The sequence below is a fragment of the Bufo gargarizans genome, chromosome 2 (genome assembly GCF_014858855.1).
Source record: "Bufo gargarizans isolate SCDJY-AF-19 chromosome 2, ASM1485885v1, whole genome shotgun sequence".
Taxonomy (NCBI): domain Eukaryota; kingdom Metazoa; phylum Chordata; class Amphibia; order Anura; family Bufonidae; genus Bufo; species Bufo gargarizans.
Window position 1 is genome coordinate 527,697,274 of NC_058081.1, and position 25,027 is coordinate 527,722,300.

At 43.5% G+C, this 25,027-nt stretch overlaps 1 protein-coding gene across 1 annotated transcript in view; it reads left to right on the forward strand.

Annotated features, from left to right (window-relative positions):
* Positions 1-23,873, forward strand: part of LOC122928538 (aldo-keto reductase family 1 member D1-like) — a 54,642-nt gene extending 30,769 nt beyond the window's left edge. Inside the window, exons 2-9 of the mRNA XM_044281468.1 lie at positions 4,908-5,075; positions 6,515-6,631; positions 7,132-7,209; positions 7,749-7,871; positions 7,981-8,090; positions 9,500-9,665; positions 19,389-19,471; positions 23,576-23,873. Of these exons, the coding sequence (XP_044137403.1) occupies positions 4,908-5,075; positions 6,515-6,631; positions 7,132-7,209; positions 7,749-7,871; positions 7,981-8,090; positions 9,500-9,665; positions 19,389-19,471; positions 23,576-23,618 (888 nt within the window). The 3' untranslated portion in view covers positions 23,619-23,873. The remainder of the gene's footprint in view (positions 1-4,907; positions 5,076-6,514; positions 6,632-7,131; positions 7,210-7,748; positions 7,872-7,980; positions 8,091-9,499; positions 9,666-19,388; positions 19,472-23,575) is intronic.
* The last annotated feature ends 1,154 nt before the right edge of the window (positions 23,874-25,027 follow it).

Consider the following 25,027-nt stretch of genomic DNA (forward strand, 5'->3'; position numbering starts at 1 on the left):
ACAGTTTATAGTTCACAGTTTTTTCAGTAATTACTTTTTCCAAGTAATCATTAACATTCTGATGTTCATCTTTATGTGGGGAGAAAACTGGCTTAGTTGTCCATAGCAACCAATCAGATTGATACATTTGTATTCCAAAAGAGCTCTAGAAATTAAAGGGGGATTCTGATTGGTTGCTATTGGGAACTAAGTCCGTTTTCCTTAGTTCCAGTTTTGATGAGTCTCCCCAGTGTGGATTTATAAGGGTATTTCAATCTGATAATGTGATTGCATGTCACCATGCTTGACAACTTTCCTGAATTTTCTGAAAGGCTCACGAAATATGGGGAGATCTTGTGAAGCTTTGGCAATCTCCTAAGCACCAATGGTGGCTGAAGGACCTGTGTTTTGTCACCACCATGTGATCAGTTTATGAAGGGATGGAGGTCAGCTGTGGAGAGTGGCTGAAGGACCTGTGATCATCAAGGTGGAGATGTGATGGATTCAGTGTGCGTGCTTGTAGCCTTGTGAAAGTATTCACACCTTGGTGTTTTTCCTATTTTGTTGTATTACAGCCTGGAATTAAAGGGATTCTGTCAGCCCGATTTTCGATACTGAGATTTTGGTAACATCATATTAGTCTCCATTATCTCATTAAAAATTTACTAGTTTTATCCCCTCCTGTCATTTCATTTTTGATAAAAATATGTTTTAAATTTATGGTAATTAACTTCTTAACGTGCCCAATGTGATGTTCCTTCAGCAGTTTGTGCCCAGCCGCGCCCCTGATCTCTGAGCCCAGCGCCGCCCCGCTGTTAATTTATTCACTCCTCTCCGGCCTTTTTTTTTTTAATAGTGCGCCATAATCCCGCGCATGCGCCGATCATACTCGATTAGGCTGTTGCCAGGACACCGCTCTGGCCCGGATGTGTATGAATATTAAGTGGTTAAAAAAAAACACATTTATTAAATAGAAAAAAATTCAATTAAAAAATACACTTTTTTCCCATTGAAAATAAGATTTTCAATAAGAAATTGCAAAATGTAAATCTCCCCCATATGCTTGATATTGCTGCATCCATAACGACATGCACTACACAAATATCTTGCAAATTATCCCCAAAATGATAGCAAAACTATAAGTCGTCCCGCAAATATCAAGCCCTCACACAACTCCAGAGAATAAACTAAAAATGTATGGATCTTGGGATGCGGCGATGCAAAAAGATTTTCTTTCTTTCCTTGGGTTTTATTGCACAAAAATAGTAAAACGTAAAATAAACTATATGTATTTGATATTGCTGTAATTGTACCGACCCAGAGATTAAAGATATTAAGTTCTTTATGGTGAAAAATGAACAACGCAAAATTTATATTGTAAAAACTTGGCAGTATTGCTGGGTTTTTTTTTAACGTTAGTCAGGAAGTTATGTGTATTCCAAAATGGCACCATTAAAACTACAACTTGTAATGCAAAACATAAGCCCTCATACAGCTACATAGACAAAAAAAATTTATTATAGCTCTTGGAAGGCGACAATGAAAAAAACAGAAGAAAAATGCTTGGTCAGTAAGGCCCAAAACAGGCTGGTCACTAGGGATATTTGCAAAAAAAAACAAACAAACCTGAAAACAAAGCTTGACAGCAGTTTCATCCAAAGACATTTTCTGGAGATCCAATGCATCAAAATCAAGCAATAATAAACTAGGTAAATGGGTGGGAAACAGAACAATGGAAAAACTAGGAGTTGTAAAATTATTGCGGGGGAGATGCTGAGCACCATGTCCTCAGGACTTGAAAGTTCTCTTCATGGAGACCAGATCTTGAGGAAAGAATCATGGCGCCTACTAGGCCAACTAATACGTTTCTTGACTCTTTAGATCTGGTCAACATTATTGATCCATTCTCCAGTGGCTAGAGGGGAAATCTGCAGCCAGTGCAGTGAAATAAATGATTAAGCAGCTGCTAGTTAGATGGGTTGTGTTAATGCACAGCAGTTTTCAAGCAATGCCACAATTCTTAGTTGGATTCAGGTCTGGGACTTGACTAGGCCAGTCCAAGACATTTACACATTTCCTCTTAAGCTACTCTAATGTAACTTTTGTACTATGTTTCGGATGACTGGCCTGCTATAGGGCGAACCTCTGTCCCAGTCTCAAATCTTTGGTAGGTTTAAAAAGGTTTGCCTCAAGAATGCAGACACTGAACACCTCCATGTTCTACACGACATCCCTGATTCCTAGCTCCCCCTGATAGAAATGATTGGTACTGTCTACCAAGTGGCCAGGAGGAGCGGGGGATGGCTCGTAAAAAAGGGAGTGGTCTGAAAAAGGCGGCACAACCTAGATACAGAAATGTTGCACTATATACATCACTGTATGAGATCTCCCTGAAATACATTGTCAAAAGTTGGCAAGTATGCATCACGCTAGGATACATGGCAAGACACCAGGTTTGGATTTCTTGCAACTGTAGGGTCACATTCACGGCTACATGCTGCAAGCCCATTCACATTCACTAAGAGAGATGCAGGTAGTGCTTCACTGTGTTCTTTGGCCATGCAGTGTGTGTAGTGGCCAAAGTTGTCATGTAGCCCTGGCATTTATAATTGTGGGGGCCCCACTTATCCTGAGAATGGAAGAACTGCAGCACTGATTATTTTTCCCAAATATCTTGAAAAGCCATAGCGTTAAAGGGAGCTTAGTGGCTGATTGAAGACAGATTTATTTTTGAATTTATTGGGAGCTTTATAAACTAATATGCAGTGTGCTTCCCTCGTGCTGGCTGCATGCAGCCAAAATTTTATCATCTAACTTTATAAGTGCATAGGTAAGCAGGGGATTCGAAGTTCTGATTAGGAAGAGATTTACATAAACTGAAACGTGCAATACCAGACAACCCAAGGACAATTATGGTGCTGTTTCTGGAAAAGACGAACCCCTTTAAGTGGAATAACCCATTAAAATACAATAAGTAGGATGAACTTTTTAGCTAACAGTTCCATTTATGCTATTGTTTAAAGGGCATCTGTTAGCAGATTTGTAACTATGAACCTGGCTGACCTGTTGTATGTTCACTTGGCAGATGAAGGCATCTGTGTTGGTCCCATGTTCTTATGTGTCTGCATTGCTGAGAAAAAGTAAGTTTTACTATAAGTAAATAAGCATCTAGGAGCAACGTGGGAGTTGCTGTTACACCTAGAGGCTCAGCTCTCTCTGCAGCTGCTGCTCCCTCTCCACTTTGATTGGCCAGGTGTCATGATGTTTTCATTGTCTGGCCCTGTCGATCAAAGTGGAGAGGGGGTGGCAGTTGTAGAAAGAGCAGAGCCTCTAGGTGTAATGACAACGCCCCTGTTACATCTAGAGGGTCATTTGCATACATTAAATTGTCATTTTTCTCAGCAATTTAGGCATATATTAACATGGGACCAACACAGATGCCTTCAGCTGCCAATCGCACATGTAACAGGTCAGCCAGTTTCATAGTTACAAATCTGCTGACAGATGCTCTTTAAAGGCAGGGAGCCATGGGAGTGAGGTATGGCATACAATGCTTGTATTATACAATTCTACAATAAAGTTTGAATGTACGTCTGCCTTAACCTAGTGACTTTCCTCCACATGATTTTACGCTGAACTATGAATGTAGCATTCTACAGTGCAGTACACCCTACGGCTCTGTTTGTGCTTCATCAAAGCATCTCTGGTCCTCAAATAACCCAAGACTAAAAGATAAGTTCACTGGGAAGACAGTTTTTAGTTTTGTTGCTGCTTAAACCTTTTTACACGGATGCCCAAGTAAATACTCTGCAGCACTGTTGTTATCTTTTAGGAAAGAATGTCATGGGTTTAAACCTGATAAAACCTTTCCCACAAGTGCATGGCCAAACTCTGTGGGCATGTGACACCAAACCCATATGTACATGTGGAACATCCACATTGATTCCCATGGCTTTGGAATAGATAGTCATCTAATATTACTATAACAACCTCTTTTCTCCTACCAAATGCTTTCCAAAGCTATTTTGTAACATGGCTGCAGGAATTTATGCCCATTTGGCCCCTAGAGTGTAAGAGATGTTGGGCACTGACATTGGACGTCAAATGGGTTGTTTTCAGAAGAGGACATATTACTAGTACCATTGTGCCACCCACAAGTCACTTAAAGTGGAATTGTCAATAAGAAATTGCTGTGTAACTTTGTCCTTATTGGTGCCAAGAGCATTAGAAAGGTTGGGTAGTGATGTTAGGTTTCCAGATAGATATTAATGATGGCATATTGCTAGAGCCATTGTGAGTGGAATCAATTGCTTGATTGAAATTGAAGTGACACTCTTTCACCAGAGGGCTCATGATTGGTCATTGACTCTGTACCTACAATGTCTGTTCTGAGACAACCTTTTTATGGCCAAGACTCTATGCAGTCAAGCTTCTCACCATTTACTTACACAGACTTGATCCAACAGGAAGGGACAATGAGATTTCTCTTCACTGGAACCAGAGGCTCAAAAACATAAAAATAGTCCTGAACATTATTCCTCTAGAACCTTTACCCTACTCTACTTGATGTAGTAAGGCTGGATTCACACTTCAGTTGTTTGGTCAGTTATTTCCATCAGTTATTGTGAGCCAAAACAAAGTGCGGGTCAAAGCACAGAACAGGTGCAGATCTATCCATTATACCTGATTTCTGAGTAGGCTTTACTACAGGTTTTGACTCACAATAACTGATGGAAATAATTGATCAAATAACTGAAGTGTAAACTCGGCCTAACATGCATAGTGAACGTTCGCTGATGCTGGTCAAATACCTAAATCATGAAGCCTATCATGAACAGTTGTTGTGCTAAAATATCTTCCAGGAGTTGCTTGGTATAATTGTAGACCCATTTTGGGCACTTTCTATAATAATTATTTGAATCTTGCAGACCCCAAAAGGAACCTGCTTGGAATCTGTCAAATTGGCCATAGACATCGGATATCGTCACATTGATGGGGCTTATGTTTATTATAATGAGAATGAAGTTGGAGAGGCAATCAGAACAAAGATAGCTGAAGGAAAGGTGAAGAGAGAAGACATCTTCTATTGTGGAAAGGTAGGTGGACTTACTGATGCATAACATTGCACTGATTTACACCCACCCTTTAAAAGGGGATCAAACATGAATTGTAGTAGTTTTGTTTTCATTTTGAAATTCAAACCTTCTCCAAGTTACTGGTAACTTAAAGAATAGGTAGTTTTAGCCCCAGCCAAGAAAATCAATTTTTTTAGGTTCAGGAGCGACTAATTATTTGGAATAAACCTTTCAGTTAAATGGATGAGTAATTGAATATTCTCCTGGCAGTTGGTTCCTCATAGCAGGTCTTCTGCCAATGAGCAACTGTCATGACCTCTTCCAAGAGAGAACACATAATTAGTTTTCTGGTTGGAAGGACTCCTGGTCCTACAACGCATTTTCAGGTTCTCCTAAATTTCCAGGAATCTATGCCCCACCACGCAACTTTTGGCTCTGCCTCATGGCTTCTGTCCACAGACACAACTAGCTGAATGACTTCTGAGGTTTTTTCTTCTAGAACTTGAGATGTTACTCTTTCCACCATTGGAATGTATGTTCACCAGGCTGTTAAGGACACCAGAATATTTTTCCACATCTATATTTTCTTTAAAGGGAGTAAACTGTAATCAACTTTCCAAGTTTTATACTGCTTATATTGTGCGGTTAGACACAAACACATGATAGTAATGCAGCCTTTGTTCTTGTCTCATTCTGTAAAGCTGCAAAAACGAGGTTATAAAGATATGCAAATAAGGGATCGCAAGTGCCTATGGGTGGTATTTTTGCTGGAAGTGCCCAGGTCCCTTGGCCTTTCGCGCAGCTAACTCCTTTCCCGGTTACTGGCGCATCACAGTGAAATGTCTCCATAATACCACATCTTTGAGAAAACCATTGTTTTATCCAGATCGGATTTGCTTCGGATTTCCACCATATATTGCATGCATATGGCATACAGTAGTTGCCAACAGTCCCGGATTTGCCAGGATTGTCCCTAATTTTTGAAGATGATGCTAAGAAATGTAGCCTGTCCTGGCCCAAAAGTAGGTGGGGTTTATGTAAACCCTGCCAAGTGCCCAGAAGTGGGCATTCCTGGGTGGTTTTGACATTCTCAAGGCAGGGATTAAATGCCCTGAATCTCATTGAAAATGTTGGCAAGTATGCATACTTGTCTTCTTTGAGAAGATCACCTTCCTAGCAGACCACTTTTCAATGAAATGTTGGATGGTCTTGGGAATGGAGTGGTGCTTTCATATCCTGAGGATAGGCAGTCACTTATTAAAGGCTGGAAAACCTCTTTAATACATATGCATCTAGGGTGGTGGCCGCCAGCAGCATTTTGTGCTTTATCCTTACTGTAAAATTCAGTTGTTCTTCAAGATTAAGCAAGTTTGCTTGATTTTTTTTTGTGTAAAACAGAATTCTTTATTATCATGTTATTGATTTATAAAATGTTTTTCTTAAATTTTAAATGGTTTTAGCTTTGGAATACTTGCCATCCCCCAGAACTTGTTCGACCAACCTTGGAAAAGACATTAAAAACATTAGGATTGGATTATGTGGATTTATATATAGTCGAGCTGCCAATGGCCTTCAAGGTAATTATCTAACATAATAATTAGGAATATTTTTTATTCCAAGTCATGTTGCTTTTTTTTAAAGTGAATTTCAACTATCAACATTATGGCATTGATGGGGGTATAAATGTCTGATAGGGGTGGATGCCAAGACCCCTATTTTCCATTAAAAGCTGTGAGGCGGCTGCACTATGGAGATTCAGGGGGAGCCAACTACACATACACTATATCTGAAACCTATACTATCAGAGTTATAAACATCACTCTCATGACTATTTCAATAATTCTCATAGGCATGCATACCCGGCCACTCCACAACCTCCATTTTCTATTGCAACAACAATAACCGAGCTTCTAATGGGGAATAGGGGTCAATGGGATGGGACCCCCACTTATCACGCATTTAAAGTATATCCTATCTGCCACAGTTTGACATAATATTACATCCATGATGCTTCACTCAAGCTCTCCTAGTGGTAAATAAGTGACTACTGCTGCTGTAAACATTTTATATTTTGCAGCCTGGAGATGCAATTTATCCAAGAGATGAGAATGGAAAGTACATATATCACAAGACAGATCTGTGCGCAACTTGGGAGGTAAGACAACATACTGGTATTATGTAGGACCATTCATGAGAGAGTGAAAAACTTATGTTCTGGCAGGGGCATTTGAAGTGAGCTCTTCTCTTGACTTCATACTTTGTCAACATTCCTGGAGACAAACTGAAAAAGGGTTCAGGTTTTGTTAACAGAGGTGTTCCTAAGCTATTTGGGGGCATAACAGGGAAGGGGGGCTTAAACTGTCCTGTGATTTTAAATGGGTATTCCAGTAGAAGAAGAATTACGTGGGATAACCATGAAATAGTTCTGAAGGTACCTGGTTCACCACTGCAGTCTATTTCTTGCTCCTGTCTCAGGTTGGCTAAGCACCATTTCCACTCATTTCCTGCTCTTTTGAAAAATCAGCATGACATCGAGAACAGTGGGAAACCAGGCCCCACTGAGGGAAATAGAAATATTATTCTAAATATTTCCCATGAATTTATCGAGCACCACAATGGAGGAGACTATTTTCATTCCATTTTGTATCTAGAATTTAACTATACATTATTATAATTATACTTTTCTTGGCACAGGCATTAGAGGAGTGTAAAGAAGCTGGCCTTGTAAAGTCCTTAGGGGTTTCCAATTTTAATCGCAGACAACTAGAGCTAATACTCAATAAGCCAGGATTGAAATACAAGCCCACTACCAACCAGGTGAGACTTTGAGAACATAGCAGGCTAAGTTATGGTGGAAGATGTTGGGCTTGTGTATGAATAAGGGTCTAATGGAGTACAGGGTGTGACTTGTGCTGTGTATTTGCAGGTCGAATGCCATCCTTACTTCACCCAACCAAAGTTACTGGAATTCTGCAGACAGCACGATATTGTCATTGTAGGATACAGCCCAATCGGGACAAGCCGTGATGCATCATGGTAGGTGGTGTAAGTTATTATATCCTTGCTAATGTTACCTCACAGAATTTTATCATACAGCTGTAATCACCATCCATAAAGATCTTAATGTCATCCTAAACGTTCTGGTAAACCTAACTGTAGCACTAAACAACAACTACTATGGCCACCATATAGAAGCAAAATTCAATATGAAAGGGAATTTCCAAGTTGTGTTGGTACCCAAGACAGAGACAGCAAAATTCTGGGTATAGAAGTAAAAAGGAAGAGGAAAAAAAACATATCTGAGAGAAGAGGGAGAGAAGATCTATGATATATAGGTTTATATAATTTGGGGCAGGATTAATGAGTAAGGCTACTTTCACACTTGCGTTTGGGGTTCCGCTTGGGAGTTCCGTTTAAAGGCTCTCACAAGCGGACCCGAACGGATCCGTCCAGCCCTAATGCATTCTGAGTGGATGCGGATCCGCTCAGAATGCCTCAGTCTGGCACCGTCTGTCCTCCGCTCCGCTCAGCAGGCGGACACCAGAACGCTGCTTGCAGCATTCGGGTGTCCCCCTGGCCGTGCGGAGCCAAACGGATCCGTCCAGACTTACAATGTAAGTCAATGGGGACGGATCCGTTTGACATTGACACAATATGGTGCAATTTCAAACGGATCCGTCCCCCATTGACTTTCAATGCAAAGTCTGGACGGATCCGTCTGACTAACTTTCAGACTTAGATTTTTTTCTGAAATATAATGCAGACGGATCCGTTCTGAACGTATCCCATCGTTTGCATTATAGGAGCGGATCCGTCTGTGCAGACACCAGACGGATCCGCTCCGGCCGTAAGTGTGAAAGTAGCCTTAAAAGCAGAGTAAAACCTGACAGGACTCCTAGGAGTCCATCCACAAAGTGATTTACAGCTCTCCCTGTATCAGTATGAGTGTACACAGAAAGCCGGCAATTACTCAATCACTGTGTGGGTGGGGTTATCAGGACTCTCACTGACTCTCCTAGGAGTCCTGTCAGGCTTTATTCAGGCATATATATATATATATATATATATATATATCACAGCTCAGATTCTTCCCCTCTATAATATTCTGCTCTCAGATAGGCATGATCAATCACCTGACAAATTAACTTTAAAGTGGTTGCTTGTGCTTTTAATATTGATGACCAATCCTCTGGATAGGTCATCAATATCAGCTCTGCTTTGGTCTGACACTCGACACCCCGCCGATCAGCTGTTTGAGGAGACGGTGCAGTCTCCCTTCCCTCTTCCTGCTCGCTGCTGTATGTCTATGGGACAACCCCTTTAATGATGATTGTGGTTGTTGCAGCACTCATGAAGCAGCAGAAATCTGTTTGATAACTTCATATACGAGTATAGAAATGCTGTAACCTGGAAAGAATGTAATTGTACCATTTCTCTCACTGTAGGGTAAATGTCTCCTCTCCACCTCTTCTAGAGGATCCAACCTTAGTTCGCATTGGCAAAAAGTATGGCAAAACCTCTGCTCAAGTTGCACTACGATTCAATGCTCAGAGAGGGGTTGTGGTCATTCCAAAAAGCTTTAATCCAAAGAGGATGACAGAAAATTTTAAGGTAAGAAACGCTTCAGCCATTACTAGGAATAGCTGAACACATACAGACGTGGACAAAATTGTTGGTACCCTTTGGTCAATGAAAGAAAAAGTCACAATGGTCACAGAAATAACTTTAATCTGACAAAAGTAATAATAAATTAAAATTCTATAAATGTTAACCAATGAAAGTCAGACATTGTTTTTCAACCATGCTTCAACAGAATTATGTAAAAAAATAAACTCATGAAACAGGCATGGACAAAAATGATGGTACCCCTAGAAAACACAGAACATAATGTGACCAAAGGGACATGTTAATTCAAGGTGTGTCCACTAATTAGCATCACAGGTGTCTACAACCTTGTAATCAGCCATTGGGCCTATATATATGGCTCCAGGTAATCACTGTGTTGTTTGGTGATATGGTGTGTACCACACTCGACATGGACCAGAGGAAGCAAAGGAAAGAGCTGTCTCAAGAGATCAGAAAGAAAATTATAGACAAGCATGTTAAAGGTAAAGGCTATAAGACCATCTCCAAGCAACTAGATGTTCCTGTGAGTACAGTTGCACATATTATTCATAAGTTTAAGATCCATGGGACTGTAGCCAACCTCCCTGGACGTGGCCGCAGGAGGAAAATTGATGACAAATCTAAGAGACGGATAATCCGAATGGTAACAAAAGAGCCTAGAAAGACTTCTAAAGAGATTCAAGGTGAACTTCATGCTCAAGGAACATCAGTGTCAGATCGCACCATCCGTCGTTGTTTGAGCCAAAGTGGACTACATGGGAGACGACCAAGGAGGACACCATTGTTGAAAACGAATCATAAAAAAGCAAGACTGGAATATGCCAAACTACATGTTGACAAGCCACAAAGCTTCTGGGAGAATGTCCTGTGGACAGATGAGACAAAAATCGAAGTTTTTGCCAAGGCACATCAGCTGTATGTTCACAGACGAAAAAATGAAGCATATCAAGAAAAGAACACTGTCCCTACTGTGAAACATGGAGGAGGCTCTGTTATGTTCTGGGGCTGCTTTGCTGCGTCTGGCACAGGGTGTCTTGAATCTGTGCAGGGTACAATGAAATCTCAAGACTATCAAGGAATTCTAGAGAGAAATGTACTAGCCAGTGTCAGAAAGCTTGGTCTCAGTCGCAGGTCATGGGTCTTGCAACAGGACAATGACCCAAAACACACCGCTAAAAACACCCAAGAATGGCTAAGAGGAAAAAATTGGACTATTCTAAAGTGGCCTTCTATGAGCCCTGACCTCAATCCTATTGAGCATCTTTGGAAGGAGCTGAAACATGCAGTCTGGAAAAGGCACCCTTCAAACCGGACACAACTGGAGCAGTTTGCTCATGAGGAGTGGGCCAAAATACCTGCTGAGAGGTGCAGATGTCTCATTGACAGTTACAGGAAGCGTTTGATTGCAGTGATTGCCTCAAAAGGTTGCGCAACAAAATATTAAGTTAGGGGTACCATCATTTTTGTCCATGCCTGTTTCATGAGTTTATTTTTTTACATAATTCTGTTGAAGCATGGTTGAAAAACAATGTCTGACTTTCATTGGTTAACATTTATAGAATTTTAATTTATTATTACTTTTGTCAGATTAAAGTTATTTCTGTGACCATTGTGACTTTTTCTTTCATTGACCAAAGGGTACCAACAATTTTGTCCACGTCTGTATGTACAGTATGTATAAGATTCCCACTGACTTCTATGTAAATCCAGTGAGCTCCTCCTAGTGGTGACTGCAGGCAGTCAGAATTTTTTTTATTCTCTCTGAATAGAGAAGCCAAGAATTTGAAGGTCTTGATAAAAACTACCCTACACACCACATATGATGCTCTTAAACCGGCTGGCACTATTGTGAATAGAGGGCACTCTGTTGCTACTGTTTATGTACTCTGATAAACCTATTGGTAAGAAGGGACATTGTGCTGGCACTAGGGTGGTTACTTTCATAACCCCAAAAAGGAACACATCATACATGGGAGAGAGGCTGCTGTTCATTAATAAGACTGCCTTCTAGACTTCAAAGCTCAGAATTAGCAGGAATTGAAATGTATAAAATTATACTAAAGTGCAGTGTCCCAGGGGGTCAGTAGTGTGTGCTGGGCTTTGTAGTGCAGATTGACCACTAACCTGGGATCCACTGTCGTCTTCAATTGGGGCAAATACTGGAACAGGCAGGTATTTAACAGTTCGTGACGCCAGTGTCAATTAAACGGTGACACGCCGTGTATGGTATTGTAAAAGAATGAAGCAAGCATAGGATAGCCAACAAAAACTGGAACTTTTACTGAATATCAGTGAATACAGCTGGTTCTTGGGAGTACAGTATGGCCGGTCTTAGCAAGGCATTATACAGAGTGTTGATTACAGGGGATGCAGTACAGGCGGCTTTTCACACTATTCCTGACTGGTCCTGCTACATGTCACTTTCTCTCCAAGGTCTAAGGCCCTTTATCTGGCGTACCCTTGAAGCTGTCCTTATCTAGTACCTCCTCTGTTATCTTGAGTACCTCTTGCTTTATCTGATCGGCCTCTGTGGTATTCTGTGTCTTCAGGCTGTTTAGCTATGCCCTTCTGTCTTCTATGCATATGGACTCAGGAGGAAACCCTCTCTGCACTGAGTCTGGAAACTTCTACCCTTCCTGAACTAGGCCCTAGCCTATTTATACTGAACTGGGGGCTCCCTCTGCTGGCTGTGATAAGGATTGCCAGTAACCGGCCTGACTGGCTTAAAGGGAACTACACATTCAAATCTAGCAGTGTCGGGTAGCCTACCCGTATGCTGCACACCCCCAGACTTTGACGTGAGTAAGGCCTCGTACTCACACACATGCCTGAACCAACATAAGCTGATGCATAATTTAAACATTACATTATAAATATAATAAACAACAATTTCACACAAAAATATAACATTTGCAATAAATGACGCAAGGAAAAGGGGCGTCTTCTTTCTTCTTGGGCGCGGCCGCTGACCTGGCACAGCGGACTTAAGGTGAACCAGGTTAGTCTATTTTTCTTGACTGAAGTATAATAAGGAACTACACAGGGTTTCCCCGTGGGTGTAGAACAGGCAAGGGCTCACGTGGAGGAGTCCATTCTTGCGCACAAACATCAAGCAGGCTATTTCCGATAGTAACTGTTCGGGAGGAGACACCACCAGCATAGTCAAAGTCTCTTAAATGGACTGGCGGACGTCCCCTGGTCATCCGGGTGGACCTTCTCAACACAGGGGTTTCCTCTCCTCTTAGCACCGGGGTAGAAGAGAGAGGAGCAACAGGAGGATCTCCATCCGTGAGACCTTGGTCAGGAACAACGGGAACAACAGGAACAACAGGATCCACTAGAGGGGGAACTGGATCCGGGGCATCTTGAACCGGCTCTTCTGGAAGTAAAGGTACTGTAGGTGCCGGAGCGGGCACCAACAAGTTCAACCATGGTGTCAGAAGCCAATGCATGGGATCAGCGTCATACCTTAGATTACGGACAGCCTGCATAGGATCCTCGGGCTGTGTTGATGACTCTGACACAGGGGGTTCAGATATAGAACTCTCGGCACTGGGTTCTGGTGTCAGGCAGAGCTTTAACCGGTTTCGGTGTACAATTTGGGATCCCCTGCCCTCCCGGGTGATCTCATAAGTGTGAGTTCCAACATTTGGGATTGCAGTGACAACATAAGGACTTTGCTCCCATTTACTGTCCAGTTTACTGGTACGGCGGTTATTTTTTAACCATACCACAGCCCCTATCTGTCAAGGGTTCTGCATGGGCTGCTTGGTCATAGTCTCTCTGCTGCCGGTCTCTAGCATAGTCCATACGTTCCTGAACAATAGCTTGGGCTGTATTCAATCGCCTTTGGTGTTCAGCAACCCAGTCGGTATTAGGGAATGGGTTGATGCAATCAGGTACGAGTACATCCAAGGAGTGGTCAGCAGGCAATAATCCTTGGCGCCCAAACATCAAATAAAAGGGGGTATACCCGGTGGAACAGTGTATGGTATGATTGTATGTGAACATGAGCTGTGGCAACAGATTAGGCCAATCTCCCCTGGTTTCAGGAGGCACGGTCCTCAGCATCTCTATCAAGGTCTGATTCATTTTTTCACATAATCCATTACCTTGCGGATGGTAGGCCGTCGTCCGGATCTTCTTACAGTTGTGCAGGCGGCACAGTTCATGGAACAGATGGGACTCAAAAGCAGGACCTTGATCGGTGAGGATCTTCTCTGGACAACCGTAGGGCAGGAGGAAGTGTTTCCAGAACAGTTCGGCTGTAGTCTTGGCCGTCTGGTCTCTCACAGGCACCGCTACAACAAACTTAGTAAAATGGTCAATAATAGTCATAGCGTACACATACCCTGAGCGACTAGGCTCCAGTTTCACATGGTCGATGGCGACAAGTTCAAGAGGACGAGTACTTACAATGGGTCTCAGTGGTGCCCTCTGATCATGGTGTTCACCTCGTTTCAAGGCACAGGCTACACACTCCCGACACCACTTCTCCACGTCTTCTCTCATGCCCACCCAGTAAAACCGCTGGCGGATATTTGCCTCAGTCTTTTGGACCCCGAAGTGACCGGATTGATTGTGGTACATCTCCAACACCATACCTGCATCTCGTCGGGGTATGAGAATTTGATGCACTCTTTCGTTGGACACTGGGTCTAGGCTTCTCCGTAGCAACAGGCCCTTTTGTATGAAGAGTTGATGGCGCTGTCTCCACAGTTTGATGAGCTCAGGATCTGTACTCTTACGCCGAATCCTCTCAGGGGTTCTGCCACTGGTAATGAAGTCCAACAATTCACCCATCACTCTACTTTCAGACTGTAGTTTCACCCACCTTTCTTCTTTGAGTTCCGGCCTACTGGAGGGTGAAGGAACTGCAGCTCTGTTACTGGTAGCCCGAGCCTGATCCTGTTGAGCAAATTTATGGTAGAAGGCCGGCATTTCTACATCTTCCCAAGCATCTCGCACATCATCAGGAGCTGTCTCTGTGGGGAGTCTGGATAAAGCATCAGCATTGTCGTTAGTACGTCCAGCGCGATATTTTACAGAGAAATCATAGTTGGCGAGACGAGAGGCCCATCTTTGCTCCAGAGCCCCCAATTTAGCTGTATTTAGATGTGCCAGAGGGTTATTATCAGTGAATGCAATGAATGGGGTAGCGGCTAGATAATCTTTGAATTTTTCCGTCACTGCCCACACTAATGCCAGGAATTCTAGTTTGAAGGAACTATAATTCTGGTCATTTTTCTCAGCTCCTTTCAGGGAGCGGCTTGCATAAGCTATCACTCTTTCTTTTCCCTCTTGAATCTGGGCTAACACAGCCCCCAGGCCTCGCTTGCTAGCATCAGTATACAGATGGAAGGGCTTGCTGTAGTCGGGATAACCTAACACGGGAGGCTCGGTCAGTTTCTTTTTTAACAACTGGAACGCTATCTCTCTCTCTTCATTCCACTCAATGAGCACTGGAGTTCTAGGACTTTTCTTGGGCTGCCCCCTCAAGAGTTCCTGGAGAGGATCGGCTATTTGAGCAAAATGGGGGATGAAACGTCTATAGTAGCCGGCAAAACCAAGGAAACCCCTCACCTCTTTGACGGTAGTGGGTACCGGCCAGTTACGGACAGCCGCTAACTTATCAGGGTCAGGTTGTACGCCCTCTCCGCTTACCACATGCCCCAGGTATTTTACCGCAGGTTTGAGCAAGTGGCATTTAGATGGCTTTACCTTCAGGCCATATTTGACAAGGATTTCAAAGACCTCTGCTAAGTGTTTCAGGTGGTCTTCATATGTTTTTGAGTACACAATGACGTCATCTAGATACAGCAGCACTGTTTCGAAGTTTTTGTGACCCAAACACCGCTCCATTAGTCTCTGGAAAGTTCCTGGGGCATTACATAACCCGAACGGCATACAATTGAATTCGAACAGGCCCATGGGAGTGGTGAAAGCAGTCTTTTCCCTATCTGCCGGGGCCATGGGTACTTGCCAGTAGCCACTGGTCAAGTCCAATGTGGAGAAATAGGCAGCGGAGCCCAGAGCAGTTAGTGACTCTTCAATGCGGGGCAGTGGGTATGCGTCTTTGTGGGTTATTTGGTTAATTTTTCTATAGTCCACGCAGAAACGGATACCACCATCCTTCTTCTTTACAAGGACCAGGGGTGCCGCCCACGGGCTACGACTGTCCCGGATTACATTAGAGTCTTTCATCTCTTGGATCATTTCTTTTACAGTCTGATAAGAAGTAGGCGGTAAGGGTCGGTATCTCTCCTTGATAGGAGGATGAGAGCCAGTAGGTATGGTGTGTTGTATGGCACTAACCTCTCCATAATCAGCAGCATGTTTACTGAAGGCCTGGTGGTGCTCTTTGACAAGCCGTAGTATCCCTTCTTGTTGATGTTGGGGGGTAGTCTCGTCCCCGACATGTAGCTCTTCCCACCAGGGTACTTGTGACTGGGGCACCGGCGGACATCCGCTGACTGCAGCTGGCGGCTTTTCTGTCACTGGAAGACGGATGATGTCTTGGAAGAACACCTGAGAAAGCTGGGCAACAGGGTAATGCTTAGTAAGCGCCACAGGATGATCACTCAGGTTAATCAGACGGACAGGTACTTTACCTTGGGAGACGTTCACCAGGCACTTGGCAGCTCTCACATAAGGGTAGTTCTCCATCTGGATTGGCTCCACCAGGGCTGGATAATCTTGGCCTTGGACTCCCAGGACAGCACGACACCATAAGAGAGTTTGGGAATTAGGAGGCAAAGTCACAGGCCTATTATCACGAATCTTGGCAGTACAAATTTCTCCTTTCCCGTTAGCAAACCTCTGCTGGGCACTTAACACAGTGATAGTCTTTTGAATCACCCTCTTGGACGCAGAGGAAGCGGTGGGCAGAGTCTGATGTAATACGGCAAGTATTTCAGCATAACAGTTTTTGAAGACATTGGTGCCTAGAATGACAGGATGTCCTCCTCTGTCGCCGGCCTGTACTACTATCACCCCCTGTTGAGGCAAGGTGACTTCTCCCACCTGCAGGGTGGGTTCCCAGTATCCATGGATCTTTACCGGTTTGCCATTGCTGGCGATAATCTCTACCCAGGATTCAGGCGGCTGGGTCAATTGATTGGTGTCCCAGAATCTTTCAAAGGCGGGCAGCTGAATAGTAGTGACCTGAGACCCAGTATCTAATAGGGCTTCAAAGGGGACCCCGTTAATCTCCACATTGATTTTAGGATGGGATCCTACATACCGTGGCATCCAATTTGGATCTTTTGGACCTAGTGTTCTACCTCCCGAGGGGTGGTCCTCAGCCTCAGGGGTTGCCCGTTTAACTGCCAGCAAGTGGATTCTGTGTGTCCCACCTTTTTGCAGTATGTACACACGGGCCGCTGGCGACCCCTATTGCGCCTCCCAGGATCCCTGGGGTGAGTCTCTTGGTATGGAGGTGAGAACGGCTTAGAGGGTGACAGGAACTCCTCTTCTGACATCATAGGTTTTTCCCATTCCTCCATTTTTCTGCACACTCTCTCTAGGCTTTTAGTGAGGTGATTTACTTGCTCTGTCAGCATGGCAATAGTATCGGTAGCTGTAGCTTGAACAGCTTGACCGGCCTCAGCTCGGTTAATGATAAACGGTTTTGACCTGCAGGCTGATAACTCAGGTGGGGTGCTCAACTCTGTAGATACTGCTGACCCCAGAATTTTTATAGCCAGTTCTTTAAAGTCCAGAAAGGTACTGTTGGGGTGTTGGGCGGACAGCATCTTTAATTGGGTCCTTATTTGCTCACTAGCCACTCCAGTAATAAATTGTTCCCTCAGGGTCTGATCCTGGTTATCAGCTTCCTTGGGATCTATCTGGATTACAGCCCCCAAAGCCTCCTGAAGTGATAGGGCATAGTCACGGAGGGACTCACCGGACTTCTGTTTCTTGCCAAAGAAGTGCATCTTTATCTCTGAGGCAGTCCTCGTTTCAAAAGTGGCCCTGAGGCGGGTGAATATCTGCTCTAGAGTACTCCTTTCAGCAGCAGGCCAGGATAATACCTCTCTGCGGGCAGCCCCCTCAAGTTGCGCTAGCAAGATTTCCATTTGCTGATCGGCATTTATGGGGTACAGTTTGAATAAGGCCAGCAACTTTTCTTTAAAGTCTCTTAGGGTATGGGCCTCTCCGTTATAGCGGGGAAACCATGGGGCCCCAAAATAGTAAGGCATGGTAAAGGGCATCATGCTGGGGGCTATAGGATGATTAGGAGCCGCAAGCTCTCCCGGGTCCGGCCGCTCGGCAACTCCCGGATCTGACATGTTAACTTATTACGAGGTGGCCGCTGGTGACTAAAGGGGCCGGAACAATCCCCTTCCCTCCGGATACAAGTTCTTACCGGAATCGCCGGGTTCGCGCAGGCCAAATCTCGTGAGACTCCGGACGTCCTGTGTACGCGGTGACGTTGCTGACGCAGGAAAAGCAGGGCCGCGGCGGTGCGATGATGAAGAGGGGCGGGATTCTCTGTGTCTTTGAAGGGATCCGCCCACGGAGGTCCTCAGCAGCGCGGGAAACTTTACTCCAGGCGGCCGGTGGCCATCTTGATCACGATTCCCTGACAGCAAGCAGGGTGTTGCAAAGTCCAATAAATCACAGTCCACAAATACGATTTTCCCTCTGGGGGTAGCGCAACACAGTACAGCGCCTCTGATTCCTCCTAGGCACAATTTTAATCCACCGGCTTGGAAATAAAGGGTTACAGTCTTTGCCATACGGTGGTGAAATAGTTAAAGCACACAGTTCACACTTCTCTGCACTGTAGAAGTATGCGGATCCTGTTCGTGACGCCAAAAAGAGCGATGCAGTGTCCCAGGGGGTCAGTAGTGTGTGCTGGGCTTTGTAGTGCAGATTGACCACTAACCTGGGATCCACTGTCGTCTTCAATTGGGGCAAATACTGGAACAGGCAGGTATTTAACAGTTCGTGACGCCAGTGTCAATTAAACGGTGACACGCCGTGTATGGTATTGTAAAAGAATGAAGCAAGCATAGGATAGCCAACAAAAACTGGAACTTTTACTGAATATCAGTGAATACAGCTGGTTCTTGGGAGTACAGTATGGCCGGTCTTAGCAAGGCATTATACAGAGTGTTGATTACAGGGGATGCAGTACAGGCGGCTTTTCACACTATTCCTGACTGGTCCTGCTACATGTCACTTTCTCTCCAAGGTCTAAGGCCCTTTATCTGGCGTACCCTTGAAGCTGTCCTTATCTAGTACCTCCTCTGTTATCTTGAGTACCTCTCGCTTTATCTGATCGGCCTCTGTGGTATTCTGTGTCTTCAGGCTGTTTAGCTATGCCCTTCTGTCTTCTATGCATATGGACTCAGGAGGAAACCCTCTCTGCACTGAGTCTGGAAACTTCTACCCTTCCTGAACTAGGCCCTAGCCTATTTATACTGAACTGGGGGCTCCCTCTGCTGGCTGTGATAAGGATTGCCAGTAACCGGCCTGACTGGCTTAAAGGGAACTACACATTCAAATCTAGCAGTGTCGGGTAGCCTACCCGTATGCTGCAAAAGTGTTTCCCATAATGCTATATATCAATCTGCTCAGCACTTCCTGTCCTATAACATGGTGTCTGTACCTTACATTGCATTTTCATGGTGACAGGTTCCCTTTAAGAGAATTTTTTTTTCTTTTAACCGTCTTATTTTTTTTATGTTTTTCTCTCCACAGATATTTGACTTCTCTCTGACTGACGAGGAAATGAAGGACATTGAAGCTCTGAACAAAAACATTCGTTATGTAGAGCTGTTAATGTGAGTGTGTAATTGATAAGATATAGACAGGCAGATAGAGGGTGCAACCCCACTTCTGAGTATGTAAAAGAGTGGTGGACCCCTCCATTCACCCCAACCGTAACATTTCAGCCTAAAACAATGAGGCCTTTTTCATGGCGCTAATAAATCAGTCAGTACATAATGGGAAATACATCAAGTACTTGATAAAGTGATAATTCGGATAGATACATGTGTCCAAGTAAAACTACTAATGCCTGCAGTTAATTGTCCACTAATCAGGTGTCTCTTACAGCCCGTACAGCCAAGGTCCTACTGCGTCTGCTCACACACCGGAGCCCGCACACTCCACATCTAGAGAGACCAAAACTTACTGTTCTTTATCAATTGAGCCCATATTATGAGCCTTGTAGGCTCTTTTATATGAAAGTTATGTGTTTTACCAAATCATGCAGCTGTAAGAGACACCTGATTAGTGGAAAATTAACCCTAGGCATTAGTACAGGGATGGTCAACCTGCAGCTTTCCAGCTGTTGCAAAACTACAACTCCTAGCATGCCCAGACTGCCTACAGCAGGGCATGGTGGGAATTGTAGTTTTACAACAGCTGGAGAGCCGCAGGTTGGCAATCCCTGCATTAGTAGTTTTACTTAGACACATGTATCTATCTGAATTATCACTTCGTCATGTACTTGGGCACATTTAACACTGTCATACATGTGATTGGAATGAATTGTAAGTTTCAAAATCATGTAATTTATTATTATTTACTGACTGATTTATTTTCATTGCTTATTGGCATCATGTGTATACCACATGTACCTCACAATGCTTGAAAAGTGCCTCATTATTTATTTAGAGCACTTATATAGCGCTTCTATATTTCGCAGCACTTTACAATCACGCTGTCCCCAATGGGGTTCACAATCTAAGTTCCCTATCAGTATGTCTTTTTTGGAGTGTGAGACGAAAATGGAGTACCCACGCAAACACAGGGAAAACATACAAACTCCATGCAGATGTTGCCCTTGGTCAGACTCGATCCTAGGACTCCAGCGCTGCAAGGCACCAGTGCTAACCACTGAACAACTGTTTTAGGGTGAAACGTTGCAGTGAATTAAGCAGGTCCACCACCCTTTCACTTGCTGCCTTCCTTTTTCATGATGGATGGATTGATTGATATGTCTAAACTAAATGCCCTCAACTGTGCTTGATCAAATGCACCCATTAAAGGGTCATTTCCATTATCTTATGAGGGTCTGTATGTCTATAGCATCTCTGAGGGAGAGCTGTGAAACTGTCTTTGCTACCCCTAACAACCAATCACAGCACAGCTTTCATTTTGTATATTCTGCTCTTAAAAAATTAAAGGTGCTGACCGCTTTTTTATATGGATTACCTATCATCAGGATAGGTCATCAAAATAAGATTGGTTGAGTCTGACTCCCGGAACCCCCACCGATCAGCTGGTTGAAGAGAAAGCAGCACTCATAGGACCACGGCCTTCTCTTCACTGCTTACCTGCTCGCCATTGCAACTGCAGCAGTAAACAAGTGTAATTACAAGTACACCGTCTCATTCACTTCAATAGGAAGGAGACATCCAATTGAATTGAATGGGATGGCGGAGTTTACTTGCACCTGCTCACCGCTGTGGTTGTGATGGGGAGCAGGTAAACAGAGAAGAGAAGGCAGCACTCGTACAAGCGTTGTATTCTCTTCAAACAGCTCATCAGCGGGGGTGCTGAGGATAGGTCATCAATATAAAAACAGCGAACAGCTGCTTTAAACCCTTTGCTACCAGCGCCGTACATGTACGGAGGTGGAGCGATGTGTAAACATGGTCCCCGCTTGCACGTGCAGTGGGCCTCATGGCTGGCAGATCTCTGCTGTTTCATACAGCAGAGACCTGCGGCTAATGCCGATCTTGGTAATTAAAGGCTTTAGATGCAGTGATCAAGAGAGATCACGGCATCTAAATGCTCAAAAACCTGGAAGCTCGTGCTTCCGGGCTTTCTACTGATGCCTCGTGTGGCCAATTTGGGGATCGTTAGTTGCACTGAACACTTAGGCCTCTTTCAGACGGGCGTTGCGGGAAAAGGTGCGGGTGCGTTGCGGGAACATGCACGATTTTTCTGCGTGAGTGCAAAACATTGTAATGCGTTTTGCACTCACGTGAGAAAAATCGCGCATGTTTGGTACCCAAACCCGAACTTCTTCACAGAAGTTCGGGCTTGGGATCAGTGTTCTGTAGATTGTATTATTTCCCCTTATAACATGGTTATAAGGGAAAATAATAGCATTCGGAATACAGAATGCATAGTACAATAGCGCTGAAGGGGGTTAAAAAAATAAAATAAACAATTTAACTTACCTTAATCCACTTGATCGAGCAGCCCGGCTTCTCTTCTGTCTTCTTATTTGCTGTGTGCAGGAAAAGGACCTGTGGTGACGTCACTCCGGTCATCACATGGTCCGTCACATGATCTTTTACCATGGTGATGGATCATGTGATAACTGGAGTGACGTCACCACAGGTCCTTTTCCTGCACACAGCAAATAAGAAGACAGAAGAGAAGCCCGGCTGCACAATCAAGTGGATTAAGGTGAATTATTTTTTTTTAACCCCCTCCAGTGCTATTGTACTATGCATTCTGTTATTTTCTCCCAGGCTGTGTGCTCTGCAATGCGATTGGCCAGCGCTACAGAAGAATAAGGGCAGACTCCGCCTACTATAACTTAGTGAGCGGAGATACCGGAGGGCATAGCAAGAGAACGGAGCTGCGCCCGGGGATAATAGTAAGTGCAGTGAGATCCCCGGGCGCCGCTCTCCATGTCTGTATACTTAGTTCACTGTGTAATAATCGGTGAAAGGTCCTCTTTAAATGTCAATTTAAAAATCCCCGATAGAACTAAATCAAAAATTAAAAAACATTATTTATGGGCTCATATATGAGCTTCAAAATGATTGCAAAAAATAATAAAATGGTTAAAAATATATAAAAAAATAAAAAATTATATAAAAAAAGTTTAAATCACCCACATTTCTGTATAATAAAAAAAAATACCTAAACAAAAAATATAAACATCATGGGTATAATCGCGACCAAAAACGCCCATACTACTAAAATATTTTAAAAAAATTCCAATATGGCGAATGGCGTAACGGAATTTTTTTTAAAAATGGCCAATTTGCAATTTTTTCTTTGCTTCTTACCCAAAATAATGTAATAAAATATGATCAAAAAGTCATGCACACTCCAAAATGGTATCAATAAAAACTACAGATTGTTTTGCAAAAAATGAGACCCTAAACAGCTCAGTAGACATAAGTATGAAAAAGTTATGGGGGTCAGAATATCATGATGTAAAAAAAAATGTTTTATCAAGTTTAAATTTATTTTTACACCATTTAGACATAAAAAAAAAAACTTACCCCATATGTGTATCGTTGTAATCATACTGAGAATAAATATCAGTTTTGCCGTAAACGAAATGCCGTGGGAGCAATACCTGTAACGGTGGAGGAATTGCTGTTTTTTTTTCCAATTCCACCCCATTTGGAATTTTTGGACGGCTTCCCACTACATTTTATGCCATAATTAATTGTGGACAGTACAACCTGTCCCGCAAAAAGTAAGCCCTCATACACCTATGTGACCAGAAATATAAAAAAAAGTTATGGCTCACGTAAAATAGGGAAGAAAAATGAAAAAGCAAAAATGAAAAAAACTCAGATTTCCTAAGGGTTATAGCTTTGCTGCGACTGGTTGCTGTGAACAACAAACAGGTTTTAAATCTGGCCCAAAGAGAAATGTAGTGAGACTGGTGTTTTACATGCCAGTCATAAAGGGGTTGTCCTAGCAGAATAACTTGTCCCCTATCAACAGGGTGCGACCTGTAGGGCCCCTGCTGATCACGAGAGTGGTTGGGCCCCTGCTAATCAGACACTTATCCCTTATCCTGTCGGTATGTAATAAATTGTTGTAATGGGGCAATCGCTTTAATCAGAAGTGTGCTGGGTGCGATGCACCTAATTTATTAAGAGACTGAAGTCTACAATAAGCTGGTGTAGATTTGCAGTATACTTTGCGCCAGTCTTAGTCACCACGTCTTGTCTTTTTAGGTGGAGCGATCATCCAGAATATCCCTTTAAAGAGGAATATTGAGTGGGAACAAGTACAGCATTCTTCTTCCTCTAGTCAACATTGTGGTGGTAATAATGATGAGAGTGATCCTCCCACCTATGTGAGATAAAGAGAATCAATACTGATGCGGCAAGACATCAATCCAGCCTGTAGCAACTGCATCTCAAAGAAGAAAGTCTGCAGCTATGATACGTGTCAGTCCTGGCTCGCTACATCCCCCTGCAGCCTACTTTCTTATTATCTAACCAAATTTCAATACATATTTTCTATACAATCTCTCCTGTCTCTAAGTGTGTTATTGACAACTTGTCAAGTGATGTTCAGCTATTAAAAGTTTATCCCATGAGTAATGTAAAAAATCATATAAGGCATGGCAGTCTCTTTCTAACACAGTTAGAACCAGAACCAGCCCTGTGTATCACATGGATCCAGAGATCTGCCCATTCATTGCTGCAATTGTTTTGCTAGATTTATTTCAGGCTGGCAATTCAGGGAGTGTGTCCTTTCTGCTGCAGCTCAGTGGGTGTGTCCTCTCTACTGCAGGTGGTTGCAGTTAAAGGATAGAAATATGCATGTATGTCAACCTCAGTAAGCTGGGCAGAGAATTTACAAAAAGAGCAAACAGTAGGTGGCGCTATAAAGATGGATTTCAGCAAATAACTTAATGGCTGTACAAAATTTTTAATTACATGCAATTACAAAAGTATTCAGATCCAGGTGTTGGTTTGTAGAATATTTTTTGTGGGACAACTACAGTAGTGATGATCGAGCACCAAAGTGCTTGGGTGAAAGGGTGCTCTGGCCGAACACATAGGGATGCTCAGGTGCTCTACCGAGTATAATGGAAGTCAATGGGAGAACCCAAGCATTAAACCAGGCACCCCCTGCTCTGAAGAGGGGAGGGTGCCCGATTCACAGGAACAGGTCAGAAACTGATGGAAACACCACCAAAATGGTTTGGGAACGGCATGGGGAGGATGTCTGGATGCATCTTGGACTCCCAGGTCGCTGCTGGGAACGATGTTGTCCGAGTAGTATGCCACTTTTACAGACTGACAATAATACGCACAAAACCGAAAAAAAAAAAAGAAACATTCTTTCCTGTATATTTACTTGTATATAAAGTGCAAGTGCTGTCAAAAATTACAAGAAAGAGGTACTCCGATACAAACTGTATATCACAAAATCGAGGGCCTCATTCACATTGTGGTACAATAGTTCAGGTAGTGGGGACTCCTACGGTACACTCATAAAGCCTATGCACTAAGTGAAAGGGCTGCCAAAAATTACAAGGAACCGACACTCCAAAACACCCTCTGTTAGGCTACTTTCACACTAGCGTTCGGGTTTCCGTTCGTGAGCTCCGTTTGAAGGAGCTCACGAGCGGACCCGAACGCAGCCGTCCAGCCCTGATGCAGTCTGAATGGAGG